This window comes from Anabrus simplex, chromosome 5 (genome assembly GCF_040414725.1).
Source record: "Anabrus simplex isolate iqAnaSimp1 chromosome 5, ASM4041472v1, whole genome shotgun sequence".
Classification (NCBI taxonomy): domain Eukaryota; kingdom Metazoa; phylum Arthropoda; class Insecta; order Orthoptera; family Tettigoniidae; genus Anabrus; species Anabrus simplex.
The window spans coordinates 343,810,820-343,835,627 of NC_090269.1; the positions used below are offsets into that span (position 1 = coordinate 343,810,820).

General features: G+C 39.5%; 1 protein-coding gene across 1 annotated transcript in view; it reads left to right on the forward strand.

Moving 5' to 3' along the window:
* Positions 1 to 24,808, forward strand: part of LOC136874525 (uncharacterized) — a 256,905-nt gene that overhangs the window by 166,147 nt on the left and 65,950 nt on the right. Inside the window, exons 7-8 of the mRNA XM_067148162.2 lie at positions 1,078 to 1,265; positions 15,045 to 15,189. Of these exons, the coding sequence (XP_067004263.2) occupies positions 1,078 to 1,265; positions 15,045 to 15,189 (333 nt within the window). The remainder of the gene's footprint in view (positions 1 to 1,077; positions 1,266 to 15,044; positions 15,190 to 24,808) is intronic.

Sequence of the window (24,808 nt, forward strand, 5' to 3'; positions counted from 1 at the left end):
AAGGAGGTGACTGTTCCCTCTTCTAGCTGAGTTTATAACTGTCGTGAGTAGAGCGATTCATATTTGAAGGGTAAGCACCCCCTCCCTTAGTCAGAACAAAGGTTCTTATGTGTCCGTGCGTGCTGCGTGAGAGTTTCTCTCATCGCGCGACTAATGACGGTGTTATTTTGAAGTGGAACAGGAAACTTACTCCTGTTGTACATGTTAGTATTTGTATTATGAGCACTTCTTGTTTTTGAAAATGTTATTGTTTTAGAAACCTTGCTTTATATGTAAATATTACTAGATATAATGCATGTGTGAGATTTTATTTTTTACAACTTCAGGACAGAAGTTATTTTTATGTACATTGCATATGTTATTTTAAGTAGTAATTTGTGTCTTTAATAAACAGCTAATCATGTCCGGCTCCATGGCTAAATGGTTAGCGTGCTGGCCTTTGGTCACAGAAGTCCCGGGTTTGATTCACGACGGGGTCAGGAATTTTAACCTTAATTGGTTAATTTCGCTGACACGGAGGCTGGGTGTATGTGTCGTCTTCATCCTCATCATGACTTGCAGGTCGCCTATGGCGTCAAATCAAAAGACATGCATCTAGCGAGCCGAACTTGTCCTCGGACACTCCCGGCACTAAAAGCCATACGCCATCTCTCTCTCACACAGCTAATCATTTCATTTTTATCTAAAATATATAAGGTAGAACTTGCATTTCATTTCAGTAGTAAATTTCAGCCTTACGCCCCACAAAACTGTGAAAAATATATTTATTTTAATGTGAGAGAAAGTCTCATGCGCGACCACTCATGTTACATTTCGGCTAGCGACTACTTGCGGGTTAAAACAAAAAGTAACCCAAGAATTCTTCCTTGAGGTACTCCTTATTAATAGTGGCATCAAAACGCATAGTTTCCTGACAGTTTAAAGAATTTTTGCCTATGTACTCTTCTATCCATTAACCTTCTATTACTCACTATATCAAAATAGTTTCCTAGATTGATCATGATAAAATCTAACTGTTCTCCATGCAATGCTTGAAAAAATTTGGTATATGAAATATTCTTAATTTTCTTCTTTCAGAGTCCCATTATGACTTTCACCTTTGGAACAGTAATAGCAGACAGAAAGTTGCAGAAAATTGGTATTCGGAGTGAACTCATAGGATTATTTATGTCACTTATATTTGGATTCATTTTTGGTCTGTTTGTGGGCACCACTCAGAGTCCCTGGGGCTATGGAGATTGGCCCACTTCTGAGATGAAAAGCAGGTAAGGAAAATAAAGCTGTATTTTATTTCTGTTAGCTGTTTTGGGTTTATAATTTGGAAAGCAATCATGAGGTTATCATTGTCCTTAAATGACATTTTATAAAAGCTTTATAAACAGAAGCATATTAAATTGAGAAAAATCATTAATTACAGCTTCATTTCTCTTGTTCAGCTCCCGCCAGGCTGGGATATTTATGGCACCTTTCCATCTTCCTCTACCCAACCATCATTGTTTTTCCATAACTGTGTTCCAGTCCATGTTTCTTCTAGTTATACTATTCTTGATTGTTTTCAACCACCTAAAGGGGTGAATTTTAATGGTATTCAGGTGCACAATATCTGTTTTTCAGATGATATTGCTATCTTAGGTAATTCTGAATAGGATGTGAGTAAGATGCTAAGAACACTCAACAAATCCTCAGAAAAATATAAACTAAAAATAAATATAAAGAAAACAAAATTTATGATAGTAGACAAAAAGAAGCCTACAGGTATAAACAAATTAAAATTAAATAACACACTGAAACAAGTTGCAGAACTCTCCTATTTGGGTAGTGTGATTACCTCTGATAACAGGTCCCTTTTGGAAATCAAAAAAAGAATAGTGGTAGCAAAACAAGCCTTCCAAAATAAGAAGAACTTATTGCTAAACAACCGTCTCAGTTTGGAGACCAAAAAATCATTTCTCAAGACTTTTGTTTGGAGTGTTCTACTGTATGGATGCAGAAACTGGACATTAGGGAAACAGGAAGAAACAAAACTTGAGGCTGCAGAAATGTGGTTTTGGAGAAGATTTACAATAACAAGCTGGTGGGATAAAAAAACAAATGACCTTGTTTTAAAGAACTTAAAAGTGGATTGATGTTTATTAAATATGATAAAGAAGGGGTAAACAAAGTTCCTTGGACACGTTCTGAGACATGATTTACTTCTCCAAACCATCATTGAAGGTAAAGTACTGGGAAAGCGACCCAGGGTATGACCACGATTTACTTCTCCAAACCATCATTGAAGATAAAGTACTGGGGAAGCGACCCAGGGTATGACCAATGATGTCATACATCAGGAACTCTATCGCTGAACTGGCATGAGGTTCATATAGCAACATGAAGAAGCTAGCAGAAGGTCGTCAGATGTGGCTACTGCGATAAGGCATTGCCTTTAGCAGATGATGATGAGTCTGGGTCTCCCTCTTGCCCTCCCTCCTATCTGGATCTCCATCATCACCTTTGGCACCTTTCTATCTCCCATTCTCTTGAAATGTCTGGACCATTTAAGTTTATCGTTCTCCATTCTGTTGTAAAGCTTTTCCACCCTGATTTCATTCTTGAAATCCTCATTTCTTACTCTGTTCTTTCTGGTCTTTCCTATCATGCTTCTTAAAAATTTCATTTCTCTGACCTGGACTTTATTCTCCTATCTTGTTGTCTGAGTCCAGGTCTCTGCTACATATGTCAATGTTGGGCAGTAGTACATCTTATATTCATTCATTCATTCATTCATTCATTCATTCATTCATTCATTCATTCATTCATTTATTTATTTATTTATTTATTTATTTATTTAAAAGAGTCTGTACAGAGTTTTCCTCCGTTGTTAGACCCTATGCAATATCCATACTTAAACAAGCTCTTTCAACTCCACTTACTGGACAAATAAACAAATGAGCAAACAAACAAAACAATATAACAATTAGGATAAAATGGCCCATCCGATAGCCATGGTAATACGGCAACTGGATGAACAAAATAAAAATAACATAAAATAAGGTGAAATAAAATAAATAGCAATCATCAGCAAAACGGCACATGGAGGTTAAGGACTTTCATATCTCTCCTGACTAGACTCGCAAACCTTTGCACATTCCACACCTTAGACCATCCTCTCTATTGACCTATTAAGGTTTGCTGATGCAGTCTTAACATTACAACACCTGCTGCATTTGTGTGCCATATTCTCCTCACGTTACAATTTTATACTTGAACTACTTCCATGTTACCAGTCATCATTATCTAACTTCACCTCCAAATCAAGCTTTTCTCTTTCAAATATATTTAACTATACTTAATCTCATTTAAACTTCAAGCCAGACTCCACATTAAATTATACCATCACATCTTACCATACCAAAATTTACCAACTGTATTTCACTACCTCCCTTTTCATCACTCTTTTAATCACTCTTTTTGTTATTTAATCACTCTTAGCCACCACCACTCCAATCTCATTTAAATTTCAGGCCATATTCACTTAAATTACCATACCCATCTCTTAATCATAATCACTCATAGCAACCTTCACTCAAAATTACCATCATACTTTCCTTTCACATACAATTAACAAATGCAATCACTCATCGCCACCACCACTCCCATCTCATTTAAAATTATTCAAAATTACCGTCATTCTTTACATACCTCCAAATCACCAAATCAACCTCTTAATCTTAATCACTCTTACATTTACTTATAATTCAAATCTACTTAACTATAATTACTCTTAGTATAATCACACTTCACACCCACCACTCCATTCTCAGTCAGATTCCACATTAAACACACTATTCATTCCAAATTTACAATCCTTATAATTCAAATATACTTAACTATAATAATCACTCTTAGCTTAATCACACCTAACAACCAACCCTCCATCCTCATTCATCTCATACCACCAACTCAACCTCTTATTCATAATCTCTCTTACCTTCACTATTCATTTCAAATACAATTAACAAACACACTACCATATACCATCAACTCAACCTCTTATTCATCATCTCTCTAAGCTTCACTATTTGCTATTCATTTCAAATACAGTTAACAAAGACACTCTACCATCTACAAAATGTAACTTCTTAACATTTTCCAATCTAATTTTTTTGCCACCCAAACCACCTTTCATTATTTTCACTCTCTTATTAGCTTAATCACCCTCCACATATCAGGTCATCACTCTTCACCGTCACTTACTATTCAAATATGCGTAACTTTAATCACACTTATCACCATGTCTTCATATCATCTCTTCAGTACATATTATATTTGCGCACTATCCCCTTACTTACTGACTAACTTGACTTAACCACGAACCAGCTACGCAGGCGTAGCAGGGGGAGAGGTGATACTCCCACGTGGCGCGTCCCAGGTGGTGGATAGGGGGGTCCTAACCGGCAGACTTGAGGGAAATAAAATACCTCTCACGGACCAAACACACTACCCCCTGCGGGTGGGGGACGCACATGTAGAATACACCCGCGGTATTCCCTGCCTGTCGTAAGAGGCGACTACAAGGGGCAACCAAGGGATGATTGAATTAGAACCATGAAACTACTCTTGATTCATATCATCATGCGGGGAACACCATGGGTTGCATGTACTTGCAAGTAGTATCACTAAATTGGTATGAAATAGGTTTGTGATTAGTTGCAGTAAAAAGCCCGGCCTGGTGGATTCCAGTACCCATGCGTTGTACCCATGTGAGCAACACCGCGGGTCTGGGCGTAGCCTGTGAGTTGTACCGCTATATGAGCGGCATCGTGGGTCAGCGTTGCCTGTGATTGGTACCCACTATGTGAGGAACACCACGGGAATACCGGCGCCTGTGATGAGTATACCTAGGTGAGGAACCTTACCGGTTTGCATTGGCTATGAGTGGCGCCATTGTGTGAGCAACACCATAGGTCTGCATTCTCTGTACGAATTGCAATACTTGTGAGCAGTACCATCTTGTGTGGACCACCGTGAGTCTTCGCTACTTTTGATCAGTACCCCAAAAAGACAAATACCATGGTTCCACTTTACTCGCGACATGTACCATTCTGTGGGGCCTTAGATATGAATTTAACACCCCTTCAGACATCAAGCATCATTGTGCTTAATAAATGGTCCCTTGGTCAGTAATACTCTAATTAACTACCTTCTTTTTGAGTCTGATCCACTGTTTTTGTTTGTTTGTTTGTTTTTGTTTTTTTGTAGGGTTCATGTCCATCCATTCATTCTTCATGACTTTTATTTTATTTTGGTCAGTGGATGAATTTGAATTTTTTGTTATTTCATTTCGTACCATTAGGGGCCTATGACTTCGATGTTAGGCCCCTTTAAACAACAAGCATCATCATCATCATCATCATCATCATCATCACCATCACCATCAACTTGACTTAACTTTTACTTCTCGTTACCATGCCCTTCTCATTTATAGCTTTCTTTTCCCATAAATCCTTTAGACTTACGTTTCTCCCGTTTCTCAAAGCATCTCTTTTAGTAAGTTCCTCCTTAAAACCTTTCAAATTTTTGCAATTCCTGTGCATTTGTCTTATACAGTCATCCACCCTATCTCTTTTCTGATTTCCCTGACTAAGCCCCTGTCTGCTTCCCTAAGACGCTTCTATTCTCTCCCTGTTATCCACTGTCCTTTCCTTTTCACTATGTACGTCCACTCCATCACAGTGTTCACCTCTCTGCCTTTCCTCCGAACTCAACACTTCCAAAACAGCTTCTATGTCCTCACTGGTTTCCGGTCTTTCCTTTTCACCATGTCCATCTACTCCGGCACTGTTTTCCAATGTCTGCCTTTCTTCCCTTCTTGCCCCCATCACTTCTTCCTGCTTCAGCCTCTCTTCTAATACCCGTAATTTCATCACTGTCCAGTATCCTATCCACCTGCCATTGGTCACTACTAAATGCTGACGCCTGTGCTTTTAATCCTTGGTGTCTAGCCCTCACTAAATGTTTCTTAAGATTTTTCAAATTCTTATTCCCTTCTCTTTCCATGTCTCTCTTAATCCAAATTTTTTCACTCTGTAGCTTACCCGCATTGCTTATCACTATTTCAGCCTTCAATGTTGATAACAACTTCACTTTTATAGGCCTGTGGCCATACACTTTACCTATCCCATTTTCATTTTGTTCTGGATGAGCTCCACCACTTTGTAAATCGTATTCACTTTGTCCTCTCTCTTTTCCTCCGGCACACCATATATAAATAAGCATTTCTTTCTTTGATCTTGACTACTGGCTTCTACTTCTATCTTCAGCTTTGACACTTCCTCTTCCAAATTTCTTATTTTCTCTCTGAGTGACACAATTCCTCTCTCGTTGTTTCCCACTTTGGTTGTTGTTTCATCCATTTTTTTCTGGAACCATTGCTTAATATTTTCAAACTCCTTCACTTGCTCCTGTATCATATTTTTTATCTGCTCAAACGGGCAAACTTCTTCCACAACCTCTTTTACTAACTTCCTTATGACTTCCACATCTTCCCAGCTTAATTTGCCACTGGAAGTTGGGCCAGGGTTTACTTACACATCCCCTATAACTAGCAATACCATAATCACCGCTGCCACCAACATCATCTCCTCCTTCATTCCCAATTACACTTTACCTCCTTCTCTTTTGGCTTCTTCCTTCTTCCTTCTTCCCTGTCATCTTCCAATAACTACCCGATATTGATCCATACCAGTCATCTTCCTCGTCACTCTCCGCTACTCTCTTGCACTCCCCACTAATACGCCACTCCTGCTGTACCGGCACACTCAACCCAGCACGTCTGCACCCGTTGCTTGTGAGTACATCTTATACATCACTTCTTTACACTTCACTGGTACTTCCTCCACATCAGGTTTCTCACACTCTGGTAGAATGAATTTCCCTCTTGAATCTTTTTACTAATCTCCATATCCAGCCATGCATTCTGCATCAGTTTACTTCCTAAGTATTTGAAGGTCTCTTCAATTCCAAGGTTTTGTCCCTGTATTTTTATAATTCCTTTCCCTTTCCTTTCTCCTCTAGTTGACACCATTGTCTTATTCTTTTCCATTCTGATTTTCATTCCGTAATTTTCAATAATCTCACTCATTATTTCAGGTTGCCCTTGTACTTCATCTGTGTTTGCCCCCCACACCACAATATCATCTGCAAAGGGCATTTAGGATCAGCTCCCTGTCCCCATATTTTATCTTTGTCTCCTTCACAATTTCAACCATTACCATTAAGAATAACAACAGAGACAGCACCCTTCTTTGTCATAGTCCATTTTAATTCCATTCTACTCTGTCCTCCCCACATGTCTGGGCACTACTTTGACAATTTTTGTACCATGCTTACACATATTCTATCATTTATTTTCCAAGTCTTTCCTGTTGCGTTACTTTCCATACCTTTGCTCTGGGTACACTATCCAAAGCCTTTTCTAAGTCAAGGAATGTCACCATCACATCTCTTCCATATACCCAATGGTTTTCCATTAACTGCCTCATGTTGAAGATGGGGTCTAGTATTGATCTTCCATTTCAAAAACCATATTGCTCTTCTTGTAATTGTCCTTTCACCTTTCTTCTCATTTTCTTTCCTAATACCCTTTCATATACTTTTGTAACCTGAGATATGTGTGTGAATCCTCAATAATTATCACGTATCTTCTTGTCCTCCTTCTCAACACATTCATGCCTGTATCCGAGTTACTGCTTATAGCACACGTCCATGCTCTGTACCATATCTGAGTTAGCCCGGATAAGCGCAACCTTGAATCATAGCTGTCCCTATGCAGCTGTGGTTTATTTTTGTGACAAATATGTGCAACAGAGATGAGGGTAATACTCTTATGAATGCTTCTAAATGCTTCTACTAGCCAGAAATCACAGGGCCTTGGAGATTTTCCTTTCCAATACATTTTTAAAATTCTGTTTCTGAACAAAGGCTAGTGCTGGCCAAGCTAGCTGCTTAGTTGATTTATGATTGCACAAGAGTGTGTATAGTCATGTTCTGAAGTGTATCTATGGCGATTAAGGCCAATGTAAGTGTTGACAAAATTGCTGACATCATTCAATGAAGACTCAGGTGATGAACTAATTCCTGAACTAAGTGAAGGTGACAGTGATGACATTGAAGAAGATTCTCCTGGACACGTGACAGAAAGCACAGTACCTGAAGGTTTGCCTTTATTTCCCGCCCCCTGCTATCCCATTTACGGCTAAATCAGGTCTAAATATTGAAACAGAAAACTCGAATGAGATGTCATTTGTAAATCTATTTCTCACAGCTGAATTTCTCGAATACCTGTGCAAGCAAACAAGTCTGTATGCTAGTCAGGTAATCAGTGCTGGTCCATGTCCCTTCTCTAAACACACTCTTACACAAACCTGGAGTCCGGTGATGGTTTCAGAAATGAGACAATTCCTGGGTTTGATGCTCACTATCGGCATCATTAACAAACCATCTCTCTGAATGTAGTGGATAGAAGATCGAATTTTCTCCACTCCTATTTTCTCAAAAGTCGTGTCAAGAAATTGTTTTGAAAGTATCCTGCCATTTCTCCAATGTAGTGACAGCAGCGAATACGAGCACAGCACTGACAGATTATATAAAATTAGACCCGTTTTACAGAAACTGTGTGACAGATTCACAGATGTTTACACTCCCAAACAGAAAATTGCTCTGGATGAGGGAATGCTAGCTTGGAGAGGGCTCCTAAGTTTCTGCATATACAACCCACAAAGCACAGTTTTTCAGCTACTTGAAAATGACCTTGGTCAGGGGTGTGCAGCATATATGGATAATTATTATAACAGCATTGGACTCGCGAAACAATTACAGGAACACTGCCGTATGTGGAACAATATGATCAAATAGGGGTGTACAATTTGTGAACTTCATTTGTACCAGAAGATCTAAAGGAACACCAGGCAATTCTCAAACGGGGCAAAATGGCTTTCAGGAGGGACAAGGATGTATTGCTTGTTTCTTGGAGGGACAAAAAGGTTATTACTATGGTAACTAACATCCACTCGGTAGAAATGGTTGAAACAAACAAATCTGGAAAAACAACAACTGAAACCAGTGTCTGTGACTGACTGTAATCAACACATGCATGGTGTTGATACTGCAGACCAGTACTTGGCACTCTATCCTTTCATGAGGAAAACAGCTAAGTGGCCAAAAATGGTTTTCTTTTATTTACTGTACTGCTCACTTTTAAATGCATTTCAGCTCTTTCAGAACTCAAATCCTCAAAAAACAATAACGTTCCTGAATTTCATGCAGACGGTAGTTAGCAACTTGCTCCAGGAAAAAAGTGAACCTGACATACAAGTACAGTCACCTCTCTCTGACATCTCAGCACCCTCCACTTCATCATCTCCTAGTCCACGTCCTGCAATTTTGCCGCCATCAAATAAAGTACAGTTCCCCTCAAGAAGATACAAAGTATGCTTCAAAAATAAAATTATTAGTGAAATGTGCTGTTTTTGTGGAAAATGTGTTGTTCCTGTTCATCCAGCTGCACACCCTCCAGAGATACTAGAGGACTTCTTTAAGTTATGCGCAAAGTTTGTTTCTGTTTCTTGTTTAGTTTAAAAGTTATTGTGAAAATAATTCATTGTTGTTTGCTGTGCCACTAACAGCTGGAATAGATGGGCCAGCCATTTGAATAGCCCACTCAGATGGTGGGCGTGAATGTGTTAAATATACACTGACTGACAGTGACAATGCAACACCAAGGAGGAGTGGTTTGAAAGGGATGAAAGTTGGGGAAAAAACAGAGTCGGCACGGAAGAATAATTGATGTTTATTTCAAACCGATATGCAGGTTACACAATGCGCACGGCATCGACTCAGTAGGATGTAGGACCACCGCGAGCGGCGATCCACGCAGAAACACGTCGAGGTACAGAGTCAATAAGAGTGCGGATGGTGTCCTGAGGGATGGTTCTCCATTCTCTGTCAACCATTTGCCACAGTTGGTCGTCCGTACGAGGCTGGGGCAGAGTTTGCAAACGGCGTCCAATGAGATCCCACACGTGTTCGATTGGTGAGAGATCCGGAGAGTACGCTGGCCACGGAAGCATCTGTACACCTCGTAGAACCTGTAGGGAGATGCGAGCAGTGTGTGGGCGGGCATTATCCTGCTGAAACAGAGCATTGGGCAGCCTCTGAAGGTACGGGAGTGCCATCGGCCGCAGCACATGCTGCACGTAGCGGTGGGCATTTAACGTGCCTTGAATACGCACTAGAGGTGACGTGGAATCATACGCAATAGCGCCCCAAACCATGATGCCACGTTGTCTAGCGGTAGGGCGCTCCACAGTTACTGCCGGATTTGACCTTTCTCCACGCCGACGCCACACTCGTCTGCGGTGACTATCACTGACAGCACAGAAGCGTGACTCATCGGAGAACACGACGTTCTGCCATTCCCTCATCCAAGTCGCTCTAGCCCGGCACCATGCCAGGCGTGCACGTCTATGCTGTGGAGTCAATGGTAGTCTTCTGAGCGGACGCCGGGAGTGCAGGCCTCCTTCAACCAATCGACGGGAAATTGTTCTGGTCGATATTGGAACAGCCAGGGTGTCTTGCACATGCTGAAGAATGGCGATTGACGTGGCGTGCGGGGCTGCCACCGCTTGGCGGCGGATGCGCCGATCCTTGCGTGATGACGTCACTCGGGCTGCGCCTGGACCCCTCGCACGTGCCACATGTCCCTGCGCCAACCATCTTCGCCACAGGCGCTGCACCGTGGACACATCCCTATGGGTATCGGCTGCGATTTGACGAAGCGACCAACCTGCCCTTCTCAGCCCGATCACCATACCCCTCGTAAAGTCGTCTGTCTGCTGGAAATGCCTCCGTTGACGGCGGCCTGGCATTCTTAGCTATACACGTGTCCCGTGGCACACGACAACACGTTCTACAATGACTGTCGGCTGAGAAATCACGGTACAAAGTGGGCCAGTCGCCAACGCCGTGTCCCATTTATCGTTCGCTACGTGCGCAGCACAGCGGCACATTTCACGTCATGAGCATACCTCAGTGACGTCAGTCTACCCTGCAATTGGCATAAAGTTCTGACCACTCCTTCTTGGTGTTGCATTTGCTCTGCCAGTCAATGTATGTGTTATTACTCCTTCACTTATTGAGCAAGAGGCCGCGCGGTTTTTGTCACGTAGCTTATTGTACTCACAAAGATGCACACACTGGATGCTGTCAGTTGTGTACACTGTTTTATTTACAAATTATATACTCATTATACACACACATTAATGAGCCACCATCTTGAACAAAACACTTGACTGAACTGAAGAAGAAGAAGGAGAAGAAGACTGCCACATTAGCATGTCAACCAGCTACCAACACAACAAAATCACAACATGAATTCACGCACTTACTAACAGCTCCTCACTAACAACTCAACTCAACTCCCAAGAAAGTCCTTTATATACCTTGCCTGGCCAGGCTTCTAGAAAAGTATGACACAGCATGCTTTCTCATATCTTCTTGAGTCTCTAGTAACCTCGGTACAAATGGATAGAATATTCTGCAAAACTCTGGTGACAAAGGTGCATTGTTCTGGACTATTACCCAGTGTTGCACAACATTACACTGGATTTATACATCATATTTACAGGTAATATGAAATTATATGCTATTAATTATGTGTTCTTACATTAAATAAAGTCTTATTAATAAACATACAGCAAACATATCGTGACATAACCTCACATGTTTTGTTACAACACACAAATAATAAATGATACGACTACAGTTTATACCAAATAAAGTCCATACTGACAACCTGCCATACATAACTACATAGATAATAATAATAATAATAATAATAATAATAATAATAATAATAATAATAATAATAATAATAATAATAATAATAATAATAATAATAATAATAATAATAATAATAATAATAATAATAATAATAATAATAATAATAACACCTACTAATCGAACTTGATATTTTCTATTTACCCATGGATTTAGAGAATTGTTTTCAAGTTATACTAGTCCATTACACCTGCATCAAGCTATCAGCTTGTATTCGGGAGATAGTGGGCTCTGTTGGCAGCCCTGAAGATGGTTTTTCTGTGGTGTCCTATTTTCACACCAGGCAAATGCTGGGGCTGTATCGTATTTAAGGCTAGGGTCACTTTCTTCCTGCTCCTAGCCCTTTCCTAACCTATTGTCACCATAAAACCTATGTGTGTTGGTAAAGCAGATTGTAAAAGAAAATTTCCTTCACTCCAGTCATTTGGCACCGATTTTTCTTTCTAAATACATTTAAACAGGCTATGCAATCATCGTAGACTAACCGTTCTGCCGCTTTCCCCACTTTTATTTGTTTTACAGCTGTTTTCACTTCTTCCATTGCGATTTAACTCTCATATTCTGTCTCTTCACACTCTACCTCTATCATCTCATCTACACCCTTCCTCACATTCAGGATTTCATCAAAGTAATCCTTCCATCTTTTCCTTATCTCCTTTGATTGTGTTATTATCACTTTTTTTCTCTCTCTCTCTCTTACCTGCATTATATGGACTCTTTCTTTACTCTTCCTTTTTACAAGGTCATTAGAATCCTTTTACCGCTTTACATACCCTCTTCCAACTCTTGTGTAAATCCTTCCTAGATTTTCTTCACTTACTATTTTCTTGCACCTACTGTACTGTTCATTTCTTGATACACTCTTCTACTTTCTTGTACTTTCTTCCATTTTATCCCTATTCCATATTTGCCAAGCTTCTTATTTTTCATTACTTCCTTTACCCTTTCGTTCCACCATGAGGTCTCTTTATCTTTCACTCTTTCAGCTATATTGCCACGAACACTCTTTGCACAGTTTACAAATGCCTTCTTGAACATGTCCCATTCCACTTCCACACCTCCATCTCATTTCTGGGTATGTGTTGTTTCAGATTATATTGTTTTCTTCTTTTACTTTCATATCTTAATTTTCATATTTTTATTTTCTTCTCTTATTTCTTTCATTTTTTACTGTTTTTCCTACCTTTATTTTTGCTATCACTACTCTATGGTCTCCATCAAAGGCTACTTCTGGCAACATCTAAAAACTGCCAACGATTTGCTCTTTCCACCAAGACGTAATGAATTACTGTCTTTGTCCTAATGTTTCCCCATCCATATCTTGTAATCTTTCTACTATTCTTTTTCTTCCTGAACCATGTATTACCCACACTTGACCGATTTCTCACATAAAAATCCACCAACTTCTCTCTCTCTTCACTCCACTTTCCATATCCAAAGAGTCCAATTATTTCTTCCACTCCTTTTCTGTCACATCTCACCATTGCACTAAGGTCTCCCATGACAGTCACTTTCACATCCTATATTTCTCTCTCTAGTGTCTCCAGGAACTTGTGGCCATATCTTCTTCTTTACATCTGGTCTGGAGTGTATACACATGGATGAAATCCCTTGCTCCATTCTCTGCCCTTGACTGTATTATTCTGTCACTTTATCTGTATACTCATCTAAGATCTCGTTGATTATTATCCCCACTCCATTATTTGCCATATGTAGTGTATCCCTTCTTTCCTTTTCCTTTCCATTTACCTTCACTCAATCCCATCATAGTTATGTTCTTCTTTTTCTTCTTCTCCTTCGTGAAATCAATAACCCCTTCTGATTTTCCAGTCAGTGATATGAGGTTGATTATTGGCACCTTCATAATCTTCCTTATTTGTTGCCCACTTCTCACAGTTTTTCCCGGCATGAGAACTACATATCACCCTTAAGTGCGGCCAGTATCCAGTAGTAGATTCGAACCCCACTGTCGGCAGCCCTGAAGATGGTTTTCCGTGGTTTCCCATTTTCACACCAGGCAAATGCTGGGCCTGTACCTTAATTAAGGCCATGGCCGCTTCCTTCCCAGTCCTAGCCCTTTCCTGTCCCATCGTTGCCATAAGACATAGCTGTGTTGGTGCAACATACAGCCAATAGAAAAAAAAAAAATCTTCTGTTCCAGTAATCCTCCCATTTGTGTCCTCTCTCCTCCACATCTGATCTTACAGTCTCTATCCAACATTTTCTTGGTCTTCCCTGTGGTCTTCTTCCCACGAGATTAAGGTCAAAATATTTTCTGGCAGGTCTTTCCCTCTTCATTCTCATTATGTGCCCATACCACTGAAGTCTGCGTTTCTGTATGACACTGGTAATAGGAACCTCAATACCAACTACTTTCCTATTCACTTCATTTCTGATCTTGTCCTTTCTGGTAGTTTGGTTCATGGTTCTAATGAATCTCATTTCAGTTGCTTGGATTCTAAAATCTTTGTTTAGTAGGGTACATGTCACTAAACCGTACGTGAGGATTGCTACGAAGTAAGTGTGGTACATGATTGTTTTCAGTTTTTGTGGTATTTTGCCGTCCCAGAGAAGATTTATGACTTGACTGTAGAAGTTTGATGCTTTCTGTGTCCTGGCTGAGTATTTCCTGCCTAACAGTATTGTCTTTCGAGATTATGCTTCCGAGGTACTTGAAGTGGGAAGCTGATTTGATCTTTGCTCCTTCCAGAAATATGTTTGAGCTTGTTCCTTCCCTGTTGATGGTCATTTCCACTGTCTTTGTTTTGCTTATCTTCAGTCCAAAATTTTTGAATGTGTTGTTCCATTCATTAAGTTTCTTCTGAACTTCAGCCTCTGTCTCTCCCCATAAAAGCACATTTTTTTAAATGAGAATAATTGTCTACTGAGACAGATATTTCTGAAAAGAGGTGAACTAAGACAAAGAAAGATAGGAACAGATACAAATGTACACAAAGGAAGCGAATGGAAGGAGAGACAGCAATAAGCATGAAAATACAAAAGAACAAGAAAAAGCATCATATTTTTGTACACTACTGACTTCCACTGACTTCAAACATGGGGTCCCCCTTCTCATTACCAATTCTTCCATGGTAAAGGGTGGTCCTACCATGCTTTAACCACAATTAGTTCTTGTAGGAAATCTCTAATTTTGCCAAATTTTTCAGGGGTGATACTCGTTCACTGTGGATTGGAATCTTATGGGCTCTCCCATCTGGCACAGGTGTAGCATTGGCATTGCTACAAGGAAGTGCTGGTCCACTGATTGGTGTAGCAATCTCAGCCTCACTTCTTCCTCCTTCTGTCAATTGTGTAAGTATAATAGTTAAGTAATGACATAAGATATTTCTATTTTACTGTTAATTCTTTTAGTAATCACTAACTTTCCTAGGTACCGGTATTATTGTCTTACTGAATACCATAGCAATCATCACATTTGATGAAACTATTAGATATCTTGGTGTAAATTAACACAACACTAATGTTTTTGATGCTAAGTCAACAGTGGTAAAGCTTAACAAGGAATTAAGCTTACTAGTGTCCTCTCCCTTGCTACAGCCATATCAATGTTTTTTCTGTATTATCCTTGTTTATCTGTTGAACCCTCATCTATCTTTTTCTGACAATCTTTGCTTTTTGAAGACTTCTAGCAAACTTTCTCTCAGATGCTAATGAACTACGGTAATAAGGACTACCCTAAAAGAAATATTACAACTACCAGTTGACACCATAGATAGCATATTATGTTCTCCAAAGAAATATGAAGTGCTTGGATTCTTCAGAGCTTCCTGGAAAGCATACCTCCATCACATTGATGTATGCCATGTCCTTACCAGCTCCAATGCAAGGCTCCATGGCTAAATGGTTAGCGTGCTGGCCTTTGGTCCAGTGGGTCCCGTGTTTGATTCCCGGCTGGGTAGGGAATTTTAATCTTCATTGGTTAATTCCGATGGCTCGGGGTCTGGGGGTGTGTGTCATCTTCAGCATTAGAATTCATCATAGATAGGGCCCCATCCTCATAGATGCGTAGGTCGCCTATTCGGCGTCAACTCAAAAGACCTGCACCAGGCCTATTTGGAAGCCACACGCCATTAATTAATCAGATCCAATAACATGCAAGTAGTGCACATCGCACAATATCAACTGTGTATAAGAGTTTGTAAGTGCCTGTCTGTTGAAACAAGACCTATGCCTGAGAGAATAATATGGAAGATGGTGTTCCTTACCTAATGAGGTCAAAGGAGTTATCCTGTTCAAGAAATGGTAACCTATAGATAGGTGAAAAATCCTGAGTGATTATCTAGCAGTGAATGGAAGAATTAAATCAATGTCATTGCTTTCATTTATCCAGTTTAGGCATTATCATGCGGGTCACAAAACAGAAGCCACTGTTGCCATTGTTACATCGAGATAGAAACCCTTGCACACATCTTGTATGCCTGCGAAGCTTCCCACTATCATTGTATTCGAACCATGATTGTTGATGCCTAGAGGAAATGTCAACACAAAGTACACCGAGGGAGCAGCAGATAGATATGATAGTTATAGGATAGTATTCATATTTACTGATAGGAAAATTCAAAAAAGATGAAAGTAATTGAAAGGTACAGGGAAAGAAGGGGCTCATCAACATTTTACTAACTTTTTAGTAGAAGCATTTTAAATTTCAAAACATTGTAGAACCGGGTCTTTTACCAAATATAAAGTCTAGGAATTCTCAGATCTTGGCACATTCATTATAGATTTTCATTACAGAATTTTAATATACAATAAGGCAAAAAAAATATTTTCTGATCACGCACATGTGTAGGAAGAAAGGGGCTCATTACACTGAACTATTATCTTAAGTCTACTTATTATTGTTTATTTTCATTATCGTTAGAAAAATAACATGAGTATTATATAAACTATGAACATTTTTCATGCCCCTGACAAGTACAGTATCACATTTTATAAGGTTTATAACAATTTACAAATTCTTCTTTTTCTATGACCACATAGAATCACTTTAGTCAATCCATGTTTAGGTCTCTTTGAAGGGATTGTTTGGGCTTTGCGGTCCTCCCAGTACTTCTTCAGACGCTCTGATCTTCGTGCCCTTTCCTCGGTTGAAAATATGCGTATTGTTGGTTTGTTTCGTGTAAGGGTAAAGCAGAGGTTTGTATTCTTTAGTTTTGTATTCAATTTAATCTTATTTGTGGTGTCTTGTGTTGTAAGGCCTATTTCTTCCAGATCCTTTCTTACTTCTCTGATCCATTTACATCCTGTTGTGGTAATTTTTGAGACGAGATTGTGTTGTACTGGTTGTTTCAGAAGTCTCGAATCCTGCATCCTCATGATATATTACTTTAGTAACTATTACATCCATCACATCCCATAACACATCATCCGTGAGGAATTTTTCAGAAATAATCCATTACCTTATCACTACAGAATCTCATTAACTCTTGCGAGTCTATGAACTTCTTGTCACATATGGGCAAAGTTCCTCAGGAAGACAATCATTGTATTAGATTTCATTGTGCCATGATTGGGTAATTAAGTGAAGGTGAGGTGAGAATTAGACCGTGAAGTTAATGGTACACATACATTCATAACTCCCTCTGGCAGGTCAGATTTGCCATCAGGAAGATTGGAAGCATCACATCATTTCTGTTTCGCGCTATGGAGACGGATTTTGAAGCTCTGTTGTAAGTGGTCCGGAAGCTCAAAAACGGTCCTCTCTGAATCTTAATGTCTGTTATTCACAGGGATGGAAATGGCGATTTCCTTGCATACCTCTCATCCAAGAAGTTCTTCCAACTCCTAAACATTGTGTGGTCAACTGTTACAACGTCGAACTGGGCTTCTGACAAGCAGTTTTGATGATAGAGAACAGACACTAGGAACAATTGCCTGATTTGAATTCATCAAACCCATGTTCTTATCGTACTGGGAAAGTTATGGTTTCTCCTCAACATTCACCATGTTGAAGAGGAACTGAAAGAAGGTGGTTATCCACTACTTGAGTCACAGAACATACTCAGATGCTTTACATTAGGACGGTTGTAGGTGAAGTGATGCAACAAGGAGCACATATTGTCATTTCTCTTTTTGGTTTTCATGCTCTGGATACATATAAAAACACTTTGAGACATTAAATGCAAACACAGATGACTGTCTCCTGTAGTAGACAACATTCTTGGAGATGTTAAAAACAGCCAAATTTCTCCCACAGTCAAAGCAAATCACCTCAAATTCACATTAACTTTTTGATTTCTCCTTTTGTCTTTTTCTCAAATAAAATGCTTCTGTCCTGCTTAGCTAACCTCCTGCTGCTTGTACAGTGAGCGCAAGAAGAATACATTGAGCTCCTTCTTCCGCTGCAGGTATGCCAATGAGCCCTTTCTTTCCCTGTATGCTCAGTTTTCTTCAGCTCATTTCTCTGGAGGGAGCTGCTTATTTCACAGATGGAGTTGCCCACTAGGAAGTTAGATCAAATATCAGCAGCTGGAGTGAAGATTGGCATTTTTCCAAAAAAAAAAGAAAAAAAATGTAATGAGCCCCTTTTCCTGTACCCTTCACTTGGGATGAACATTTAAAAAAAAATTTTTTTTTTGCTAGTTGCTTAATGTCGCACCGACACAGATAGGTCTTATGGCGACGATGGGACAGGAAAGGCCTAGGAATGGGAAGGAAGCGGCCGTGGCCTTACTTAAGGTACAGCCCCAGCATTTGCATGGTGTGAAAATGAGAAACCACGGAAAACCATCTTCAGGGCTTCCGACAGTGGGGTTCGAACCCACTATCTCCTGGATGCGAGCCCACATGGGATGAAACTACAGTTACCTGAAAAATATTGTACTCAATCACAATTACAAATTATATTTCAACAAGTAATCAGTAAAATTACAATTACTTAACAGAATGCCAATCTTAAGGAAGTCACTGACATTCTTTTTTTCTTGGGACTGGAAAGGTACCAATTTTTGCAAGGATGAAGATATTATTTAATTTTGTCTTTTTTTTTTTTTTTTTTTTAAGGATAGATACATTAAGTGTTTGTATCACTAAGTGTGACTAAACATGATACCTTGAAATTTTCAAAATTATTTTTCTCATAATTTTTATTTTAATGACTTTTAGCATTTCAGATAGGTAATTTGCCATTTACTTTACAAAATAATTGGTTTTGAAAATTCTCATTGCTAAGCCTTGATCTCTTGGGGAAAGTACACATATAATGAGTGCTCGCTGGAAGGTATGGTTGCTCATAATACACACTTGGCATATGTTTTTTCGTCACCTGCCGCCTTGTCCCAGGCTGCACTGACAATATTCCAGAGAGCGTCATTCATATTAGGACATGCAACATGACAATATTGAGTTATGTTCTATTTTTTTGTCCTTTAACAGCCACAGGACATAGCTTATTATATCTCTTGGCCTGGGATATAATATATCCGTCCAGTGGCCACATTAGTCATAATGTGTACACTATATTTTGTACAGTGATCGTATTATAGTTTTCTGAAGTGCCTCACAATGTGTACGCTCTGCCAGCTAAGGCAGTAGCTGTGCGTACTAAATTGTGAGTACTGCCACTCACCTGTGATGTCAAGAGTTTGAGTCTCAGTAGTGTAAATTATTTTTATGTTTGTATTTATTCCTACACTGATTTACATGGTGATTCATGTAACTTCCTATGTTTTATCATACCATTATTGACAGTGAGTGAGCTTATTTGTGGCCCTGAAAAGGGTTCGGTGTTGTGCACGTCTCTTACAGATGTGCGGCTATGGAATTGATTAGGACAGAAGCATACATACTGTCATCACTTGCCACCTTGTCCCAGGCTGCACTCACAGCATCCCACAGCATCATTCATATTTGGCTTGGGATTGGACCAAATGTTCTCATTGGGATTCATGTCTGCCCTGCAAGGAGGCCAATCGATAAGCTCAACTTCACCTTGCCTTGCGAACCATTCCTGGATCAGAGACGGGTCTACCTGAAATTGTATAAGATGAAGCACCCGTATGGAAGGGACTGTAATATTTTCTAAAATGTGGACATAATGTCCAGTGATGAGACATTGCTCAATTCCATGCAACATTTCTATTCCGCGAAAGCTCGTATGTCCCCTACATACAACAGATGCATGACCGGACTGCCAATGCCCGGACCCATACGCTGGATTGTGTTGGGTGCCAACAGGGAAAAACACATGTCCTGGACCATTGTTCACTGAGGATATCATGCTCTCATCGGAGAATATGACAAGGCTGTCCTTGAGCTGCTGGAAAAATGCACAGCCCGGGGTAGCTGCACAGTGTTCATGAATGGGGTCAAATGGGCTTCAGCAATCAAGAGATCATCCTATTTACGGTTCAGGATTCACCAGAAACCCAAGCCAGCACATCAGCTTATGTCTCCTGATTCTCAAAAGCATTTTATCCAATATGTCGCTATACTTCATGGGATGTTGTAGCCTCTGTTAAAGATAGATTTCCTTGTTCAACGAGAGTAACTACTCGCTCATGGATATGAAATCCTTGGTGTGTCATATTTGCTGGTAGAGTGACCTGCCTGTGTGTAATAAGATGGTGTGGCCATCCTGCAATCTGATTGGTTTGCCCTCTGTTGTTGCCGGGGGAGTGAAAAAAAAAAAGTCATCCCAAGTCGATTAGAACAAGTCACCCTGCCCTGTGAATCTGAGTCTGTTTGGAGTGGGGTGCAGCGCTTCATGAACACGCACACACAGCACACCTATTAGTTTGCCTGCTACCTTTCACCTCCCTCATATTTAAGGCTGTTTACAGGAAATGATGCTATCTAATTGCCTCCCACACTCATAGATACTCCAGTTATGATGGCAACTTCTGTTGAGTAATGTTTCATTGCCCCTAAGTATCGAACTAGGAACCACAATATCATGGTTGCATAGGACAATGCTTGTTGCTGTACAGTTGGACTTAGGAATTTTCAGCATGCTCACTTTATGCATTGGCAAGTATACATCTTTGCATTTACCTGGCGAGTTGCCTGTGGCGCATGGCTGTGAGCTTGCATCCGGGAGAGAGTGGGTTCGAATCCCACTGTCGGCAAATGCTGGGCCTGTACCTTAATTAAGGCCACGGCCACTTCCTTCCAACTCCTAGGCCTTTCCTATCCCATCATCGCCATAAGACCTATCTGTGTCGGTGCAACGTAAAGCCACTAGCAAAAGAAAAAAAAATCTTTGCATTTGCTGAAAAGATGACCTACTGTAGGGGCACTAGAAGGAATCCCTGTGTTTAATTTTACAAACATCCCCAGCAGTGATGGATATTGTAGGATAAATGTGATGTCTTTGGAATTAGCTCATCCAGTACTGGTGAAACTACTGGTTTTGCTGTAGAACTGAAGAGGTTTTCTTCAGTATCACTTAACTTTTTCATGTTTCTATTTCCATTTAATGTATATCAATTACTAGATGACAATACAGTTTTATTTTCAGAAGTAAATTACAAATAAAAATAATGTTTTGTGAAAGGTAACAATTACAAGTAAAAATTACAAAAAAAAATGTATTTGTTACATGTAATTTGATTACTTTTACTCTATTACTTCCCAACTCTATTTATAATTGATCTTACCATTAGAACTGAGGCTTCTGAAACCCAACTAGCAAATGTTCACAAAGAAAATTATGGCACCTACAAACCCACAATTGCATGTTTGGAGTAAGGGGCACAATAAAAGCCAGGTTTTCTGACAGCTAATCAGACTGGATAACTAATTTATGAACATGTTATAAATGGATAGATAGGGACAAGAAAATGAAAACATAATTGCAGGTCAGTGTGGGAAAAGCTCCTAATCCTTGTCTCTTCTTTCTGTTGCTCCCTCTCCCACATCGACCTGCCATTATGTTCATCCTATTGTGTGTTCCTTTTTTTGTTCCTGTCTCTATATATGACTTGATTTGACACTTGTTTTTCTTCTTGTTTTGTTTTCAATACTTAAATTTATGAACATGGTGGCCTTGGTAGCTGTAAAGGGTTCATTTACTATTCTGAACAACCATTTGTATAACAGTTATGAGTGACAGGCAGAACAATTAACTGTTTCTCTTCTAGAACTCTTCTCTCTCTTAAAATCTTGATTATAAGACTTGTATGTTTGGATTGTCTTTGGATTCTTATACTGATTCCATATTGGTTCTCATTCCCCATTCTTCAATCTTCCTATATACTGCATGGTGCTGTTTCACACTTCTTTTCCATCATATTCCCAAATCAAAATTTCTTTAACAAATAACATTGTGTTCTTTCTTGTTCTTCATGTTTTACTGCCCTCCTCTGTCACTATTATAAACAGTCAAAGCATCAGTATACGTCCCTATTGGAGTCCATAGTCAGTTTCAAACCATCTTCTTTTGCCTACTTTATTCTTGATACATGTGCAGTGTTAAAAATATTGTTTCCACTATTTTTATTGTTTCCATATCTGACTATCAAAGGTTATCAACCTTAAGTGGAGCAAGCTCCGATTTACAACTACGGTTGTTAGCTGCAGAGGATATTTATTCAGCCAAAACTAACACGTGAAACAGACGCTGTTGGGGTACCGCCACTAACATGTGGAACTGTCGTGCCCTTTATTGCCTCAAGATGATTTCAAGAAAGTAAAGAAGACTCCATCCACAGACCATCATTATTAAAAATGTTAAGACATTTCAGGCTTCACCCGAAGCTAATCAAATTGATTGAACTTACTCTAGCTAATACAATTTCTAAAATTAAGTTGAGAGGAGAATTTTCTGAACCATTCTTGGTAACAACTGGTTTAAAACAGGGTGACGGATTGTCACCTCTTCTTTTTAACTGTGCACTAGAGTACGTTATGAGGGAATGGTACAAAAACAACTCGAAAAATATAAAAGTTGGAACCCAGAAGGACAACATACAGTACATTTGAACTGTCTAGCATTTGCTGATGATCTAGCTCTTCTGGCTAATGATATTCAGGAAACAAAACAACAAATAAAATCTTTACAGGAAATAGCTCAAATTATTGGTTTGAAAATTTCATTTGGAAAATCAGAAATTATGCTAACTCAACTTCTGCTTGCAAGCAAAATTAAGCTGGTAGACAAGGAAATAAAAATTGTAGAAAAATTTAAATATTTAGGTGTAATAATCACATATAACCTGAACAAGAAACCAGTATGGCAAAATAGAAGAGATAAACTGGTTACAGCTCAGCATGTTACCAATACTAGTATAAAGAGCCTCTTAATAGCAACCAAATTGAAACACCCAGCCACAAATTACATATGCATGTGAAACATTATTCAAAACAACCAACACAGTTGCAATAGATAGAGTACTCAAGTTAGAAAGGAGAATAGTGAGAACCTGTTTAAATAAAAATTATCAAGTAAACAGAGTCTGGAGACTAGCTTCCAATGAAACAGTTTATAAAGTAATAGAACCTGTGACTAGCACAATGAAAAAGAAACTAATATCATTCTTAGGGCATCTAATACGGTCACCAGAAAATAGAATCAATAGAAATGTTATGGAAGAGTAAGAGTAAGAATAATATTAGATGGATCACAGAACTTAAAGAAGACATGAGAGAGTTACATATTACTATAGAAGATTTAAAACACAAAACAAATACACTCAAGATATTGAAAGATAAACACACTAGACTACAGGTGAAAATCAATAAGCAGAGAATAGGAAGAGTGATTCCAGAAACAGGAAGAAAATTATGTTCAGAAAGGATGAAACAGTATTGGGCTGACAAAAAGAAGAAAAACCTCCATAAACCTGACTAAACCGCCTGTTGCCATTTCGTGATGTATGCAGTATTTTTGTATCTGTCTCTTGGCACAGGCCAGAGCAAAGAGTAACTTCCACCAAACTCCCAGTCTCATCCATGGCTGTGACAATATGGAAGCTGTTAGGGGTATGGGTGGTGCTGAGTAATGACATTTGGAGCACAACTAGTGTCGAGTGTTATGAAAGGTGTTGCTCATAGGATCAGTCGTGCTACAGTAGCACCTGCTGGTCCAGTGAGAAAAACAATGGCAAACTATTTCACTCCTCATCTTGCCTAGTATGCCTCATTTGGGCTCTGCCATTGGTTTTTGCGGTTTCCCTATAACTGCATAGCCATTCGTGGTGCTATTTGAGGATCCATCCAGCCTCTGGGCTGATGACCTAACAGACAGACCTGACTAAAGTAGTCCTATGTTGGCTAAAAGATTAAAATAAATAAATAATTTTTATTGTTTCTCTTCCAGCACCTTTCTCTACTTTTGCTCTGAAGATATTATCATAGTACTTTTCTAACTCAATTAATTCTTCCTATAACGCCTTCCTTTATTTTGCCTCATAATGAAAATGGGCTCCTCTCTGGGCTCCTTGCCTGAATGATCTACATAGTGGCCTTTCGGTCAGAGGGCCATGGATTTGATTCGCAGCTGGACCGAGGATTTTAACTGCACATGGTTAATTCTTCTAGCTGAGGAACTGGATGTTTATTTTCATTTTAATATACATCTCTTCAACTACTCAGAATGCACCACACTACCAACCTCCACAGAAACATGCAGTAGTGAATACATTCCTCCACATAAGATCGGTGTCAGGAAGGGCATCTGGCCATAAAAATAGGCTAAATCCACAGAAAGTGGAAACACCAAGAAATTGGGAAAAAAGCCTAGAAGAAGATGTATGAAAATGGGCTCCTCTGTTGATCTTAAACATTCTTCAGCTTATCCCAGTTATAGTCTTGTGTTGCTAGAATTACCCAGGCTCAATTAGGTTTTGGCCGGGGATTTAAGATCGGATGTGACGCCATGTGATTTTTGAGATTAAAATCTCAACCCAGGATCAACCGGGATTCGAGCCTCAGCCTTCCGGGTGGGAAGCCAGCAGCTAAGCCACTGAGCTAA